The following is a 6,000-nucleotide window of genomic DNA, read 5'->3' as shown; positions in this document are numbered from 1 at the left end:
TTACTAAATGATTAAATGTAGCTTAGTTGAATCTTAGCTTGATATTTAGTTTTATTTATTGATTTTACAAGTAATCCTTTCTGTAACTATTTTTTTCCGATGGGAATAATGTAGTATTTTTATAAAAAGAGCAAATATCAACAATACCGAGCCGAGTCAGAGTCGACCACAGATAAGCCTATTCCCAACTCACTAGGTTTTGAACAATGAAACAAACTGGTAACAATGCCCCCATTCCCGACGCACTTATAGCAGCATGTTCGAAAAGCCAGCTGCATTGACGGCATTCCATCAAAGATTTGCGCATTAAAATTAAATCATTTTGGTTTTCAGCCACAATTAGACACCATAATCACTAAAAACTTTACAACACAGTCCTTGATAATCCACAAATGACAAAACACCCTTGATATTTGGAATACAAATGAAGGTTACATGCTTAATCCAAGGGATCATGTCACTTTTCATCATCCAACAAAGGATTGCAGATGATACAAATGGAATCTCAAGGATTCATATGCACAATGTGGAAACATTACTTGTTACAAGATTGGATATAGATGAGAGAAAGAAGGGAGGGAAAGGATGTAAACAAATTTCCTTCTTAATGGATTGAACTAAGTGAGCAGAGACAGAAGAAACTTATCTTGGGCCGGATAACTCAACTGCATGAAGATTGTCAGTGGAATCTATGATCCATTCCGAATTACGGGTCGGAAGTAAGTCCACCTCCTGACTTCGCCCTACTTCCACCTTCTGCCATTCCTCCCATCTCTCAGCCAGCCCATCGCCTTCAAGCATCCTCACAACCTCCGACATCTTAGGTCTGTCCATTGGAGAACCTTGTGTGCAAAGCAGTGCCACCTGGATGAGCTGTTCCACCTCAGCCTCGATGTAATTGTTCTGAAGGTCTGGATCAACCAACATGTCCAATCTCCTCTCCTTCAGAAGTCCTTTCACCTGCAAGGAAACAGCACCAATCAAAGGAAACATAAGAACATAAAGACAAGTCCATGTCATGCTGTTCTGCCCCATGAGAATACAATCTCACAGCAATTTCTCAAGAGAATCCAAATTCAAACAATATGGCAACTTTCATAAAGTTATGAAAATGCTTTTCTAGTATAGTTAACAGAGTAAACAAAAATCAGAATTTATAAAACGCAAAGATTTCAGGAAGAAAATTTTATTTTGAGAAAATAAGAATTATCATGGCATAACAGAAAAATGATATGATATATTGATTAAGTACCTTGCTTACTTCTATTAGAAGAAGTAAAAGAACTGAACTAAGGGTACAGAGAAAACCGGGACATTAATGACCTCTTGTGTGAGAGGCAGCACATATAAACTCCATTTATATACAATAGCCAGAAATAGGTTTAAGAAAAAATGAGGAATATAGTTTACAATATCACAACTATGACATTGTAAGGTGCGCCAATCACTATTACAAAATTATAAGTGTACAACTCATAGGTCGCACCATTGTCTAGATTGATGCAATATTTCTCCTGCATGCACAGTTAATGAATCAACTAAGTAGACCCATGCAGCAGATGTAGTCCATCAACCCTTGTATGAACGGTGTCAACATCACTAAGACAAAAAAATTAATCCTCTAAAACTAAAGGAATGGCCTTGACCAAGAACACAAGCGTGAATCCTTGGCTGTAAAAGCCAGAGGCTGAAGACATGTTGAAGCTTACAACAATACAAGCAACTGACAAGAAAATTTTTTAAAACTTTACTTCTGTTGTGTATAAATTATATCTAACATGTAAACAACAGATGAATGTAGGAAAACAGTGTTGTAGTACTAACCCAGTCCAACAGCATAACATCATCATCATTGGCAAGGCGAGCAAGATCAAAAGCTCTTTGTCCAGTAATGAGCTCCAGAAGCATAATCCCATATCCAAAGACATCAGTCTTTTCTGATGATTTTCCGGTAGAGAGATACTCGGGAGCAATATGTCCAATGGTGCCACGGACAGCTGTTGTCACATGAGTGTCTTTATAATCCATAAGTTTTGCCAAACCAAAGTCACCAACAACAGCTTCAAATTCTTCATCCAATAAAATGTTCGCAGCTTTCACATCACGGTGAATAATCTTTGGGTCACAATGGTCATGCAAGTAAGAAAGTCCCCTGGCAGAGCCCAGAGCAATTCTCTTTCGTGTTTGCCAATCAAGTGGTGGTGTCGATGGTAGCCGCTCTACAAGAAACAATAAGTATAATTTTTCCTTTTCCAGAGAACAAGTCATGAGATAAAGATTTCTTTCCAGATTTTTAAAGCAACCATTAGACAAAAGGTAAAAGATTTCCCTTTTTCCTTTGAGAAAGGGAGAGGAAAAAGCGTTCACAGAAATATCACCTATGAACCTTGCATATGAGCTCAAGTATAAAAAGTTTACAAACTAGAAAAAAAAATTTAAATCACATATACATTGTTAAAATAATACCTCTCAAACATGATGCAACACTTCCATTTGCCATGTAAGGGTAAACAAGCAAGCGCTCAGTCGGGGTCATGCAAAAGCCTCTCAATCGGAGAAGGTTTCTGTGAACAGCCATGCTAATCATTTCTACCTCAGTCTGAAACTGAAGCTCTCCACCTGGAGTACGTTCTTCCTTCAGACGCTTCACAGCCACTAATGACCCATCCGCAAGACGGCCCTTGTAGACCTTCCCGAATCCACCTCGTCCCAGAATGTTTTTATTGCTAAACCCATCAGTAGCAACTTGTAGCTCCCGCAATGAAAATCTCTTAAGCTGTCCCAAATGAACTTCAGGGTCTTCCTCAGCTGAAAGAAGTTTAAAAGAACAGTTAAATTTGGATACTCCCTCGGTTCTAAGTAATGCCCATCTTAGAAGGCCAGATGAATACAAACTTTTTTTTTGTTTTTTGCCAATGCCAATACCTGGTACATCAAAAAAGAGTTCTTGGGGCTTCCGACGACGCCACCAGGCAAACCCAATTGCAGGCACAGCAAACAACAGTGCAGCACCTGCAGCAACTCCTCCAGCAATTGCCCCAGTGCTAGTTGCACTACTGCCTGTGTGAATCACATCCCATATGCACCAAGGTAAATAGTAAAGATTAATTTCAACTTAGCGATAGATAACATCAAGAAAATATTAACTATGGACTTGTGAAATTATCAGTCAGCCTGGAATTCACAATCATTATAAGCAGAAGCAGGCACTTCCCAGCACAAATTTTATCCATAACTGGAGAACAATCTGAGATTTCATAACCCAATTTACTTTCTCAACTTCTCATGCTCATGAAGGAAATCCTAATAATAAGACAAAACTGCATGAAGATATAACAAATAAAGTCTCATTCAATAATCAGTGTGGACCAGACTGAGTGTTATCATTGGTCACTTAAATCAGCATTGACCACCAATTTCCCTCACTAAATAACCAGATGAAAACTGCCTGCAAATTCAACAAGGCAAGCAACACATTACAGCTTAAACATAAAGTCCAACAGGAAGTAGAGGGGCGTGTGTACGAATCTTGGCATGCAAGGCAAATTACAACCCTTTGACTTTTCAAGGATCTGAAACTGAAATAAATATTCACCATCATACCCTCTTCCAAACAAGAAATGCATAGCAACAGAATCAGTCATGCTCCAGATTAGTATTATCATTGATCTATTAATGCCAGTAGATCCCAAGCACAGATGATGTTAGGATTTGTAATCAAAAGAACGCAGGTAAGTCCTGCAGAGCTGCTTCCTCTGGGTCATTGGGCAACACAGAAAGCATAAAATAAAATGCAACCTTTTCCCGTGTTAGTGACCAGAAATCGCTTACATTTTTTTCAAGAAAGGAATGTAAAATAGTTTTGAAGTGAACTTTCAATATTACCCTATTGCTTTAGCCTTCTTAAGGGCTACCGCCAGTGTTACAGCAAGTTCCTCATTGCCATGAAAAAGGAATGTTTGAGCAATTCCACTTAAACAAGGAAAACTTTTATTGTTTATAAAAAAATAAAAGGGTATTAGTATCACCTGGTTCGATTAACAGCAGTCATTGTCAATGTAACGGAAATTGGGTCAAGTGTGCGCTTGTTATAAACTTATAATAGAGCAAGCCTAAAGCAGTTATGTCTGATATTTAAAGGTTAGGCTGATATACCTACATGGATCATAGATTATGTGGTACTGCAATTTATCCCACTTTATTAAGGAAAACACAAACATTACAACCAAGTCTTTTAACACTTAAAAGGCTAAATCAGCAAGGGGAATTTCAGTAACCCAAGGAAAAGAAAAGGAAAGAATACACCAGTTTGAAGTACACACCAACATAAGCCAAATGGTGGAAATCATGCACAAAGATTCGCTGATGATCTTCAGTAAATAAGTGGTATGATACATCTAATAACAATCAATTTGGTGACCCTCACAACAAGCATAAGAGTCAGAAAGTCTTTTATGAATAAATATTCCACCAAACACAAAATAATGTAACAACAATTTGGGTTTAGAATGACAATTGTGAACATATTGAAAGTTGGCACCAAGAAACAACAGGCATCAGCATGATGCAAGACAAAAAAAGTGTTAGTAATAACCCGAGGTCAGGAAGCAGAGCAATGAGACATCTGATAACTTTGCAAGGTTAAGGCATTAAAGACAACTTCCTATAATTTGAGGATAGCATGCCAGACATGATGGAATTGTACCAACATAGGATACTTAACTAATTACGGGCATCAGACACATCACCCATTTACCTCAGTAATTGCAAATTTCTCTCCATGTGTTCTGTTCCACCAGTTATGACATGATAATACTACAGACACTTGCACTTAGACAGCACAGGAAAAAGAATAATGACCTCACACAACACATAAAAGAATAACTAGAGCACCAAGGATAATGGATGGGACACTTCCATGAACAATAAACACAAGTGAAAACATATTTCCCTCAGCAAGGAGCAATCAGTAACGCTGTAAGCAGAAAATTCCGAAGCGTACAGGGAGATGCCAGGTACTACAGTACAAAGCTTGTGGAAATGTCATTCTTCTATAAACTCTAGAAGGTGAAAACCAGAGGACACAAGAATACAACCTGGGCTGCTAGGAGCTGGTGGCGAAACAAAAGGAGGCGGCGGCGAAAATGGAGGAGCTCCTGGGCATGGCTTCTGTGTGACAGGTCCACAAAGGTTAACATTATTTGTAAAACTGCAAAATTAGAAAGCCGTCAGAGAAGACAACAATTGAACTTACAAATATCACACTCTATTTAGAAGCACGCTATGATACCTGATAGGGGTGAACAGTGAGAAAGACCCATTTGACGGTACTTCACCATATAGATTATTGTTTGAAAGATCTCTGTGTATAACACATGTAAGCTTGTTAACAAGAACGTCTCATCTATACAAGATTGATATTTTTGTTTTCTTGATTTTTTATCATCAAGCTGAGATAGTCCCTGGTGGATTTTCCAACCTGAGATCCATCACAGCAGATACTGTGAATTTCAGCAATCAAGCTATCATATTCAATCCCCTAACGTACTCCAGAAAAGAATATTGAAATAATAACAAATGTAGTAGCTAATACTGAACCCGTGAACTACAATACTTACAGAACTTGCAATGCGCTAACATTGGTTAAAGAATATGGAATGTTGCCTGAGAGACTGTTATTGTTAAGCCGGCTATCCTTCCACAAATTTTGCAACATAAGAAACAGTAAACTATAAGTACAAAATGGAATATAAGCAATTAAAGAAATTTATGAAATGTCAAATGCAGCATTAGTCAGAACAGAAACAAAGCCAATCTAGTTCAGCTTGAGTATGTGATGCTACATGGGGCATAATCTCTTCACCAGACTGAAGAATTGAAACTAAACTGATCAGCTACTTATCATATCTGTCCTCCATATGTAGCATGCATGTGAACATACCGGCAGTTGCCACACTTATAGAAGACTGCACGGCAACTTGGCCCTTCAACGGGCCAGGT

The 6,000-nt window shown here is 38.2% G+C and overlaps 1 protein-coding gene across 1 annotated transcript in view; it reads right to left on the bottom strand.

Moving 5' to 3' along the window:
* Nucleotides 1-396: 396 nt before the first annotated feature.
* The window catches only part of LOC149846994 (LRR receptor kinase BAK1), a 28,792-nt gene continuing 23,188 nt past the window's right edge, over nt 397-6,000 (bottom strand). The window contains exons 5-11 of the mRNA XM_089996733.1: nt 5,619-5,690; nt 5,291-5,362; nt 5,097-5,209; nt 2,926-3,060; nt 2,467-2,808; nt 1,825-2,219; nt 397-960 (exon numbers count right to left, since the gene is read on the bottom strand). Of these exons, the coding sequence (XP_089852859.1) occupies nt 643-960; nt 1,825-2,219; nt 2,467-2,808; nt 2,926-3,060; nt 5,097-5,209; nt 5,291-5,362; nt 5,619-5,690 (1,447 nt within the window). The 3' untranslated portion in view covers nt 397-642. The remainder of the gene's footprint in view (nt 961-1,824; nt 2,220-2,466; nt 2,809-2,925; nt 3,061-5,096; nt 5,210-5,290; nt 5,363-5,618; nt 5,691-6,000) is intronic.

The sequence above is a fragment of the Nuphar pumila genome, chromosome 2 (genome assembly GCF_984573655.1).
Source record: "Nuphar pumila chromosome 2, dmNupPumi1.hap1.1, whole genome shotgun sequence".
NCBI classification, from domain to species: Eukaryota; Viridiplantae; Streptophyta; class Magnoliopsida; order Nymphaeales; family Nymphaeaceae; genus Nuphar; species Nuphar pumila.
Note: the sequence above shows the minus strand (reverse complement) of the source record. Positions and strands in the feature narration are given on the sequence as shown.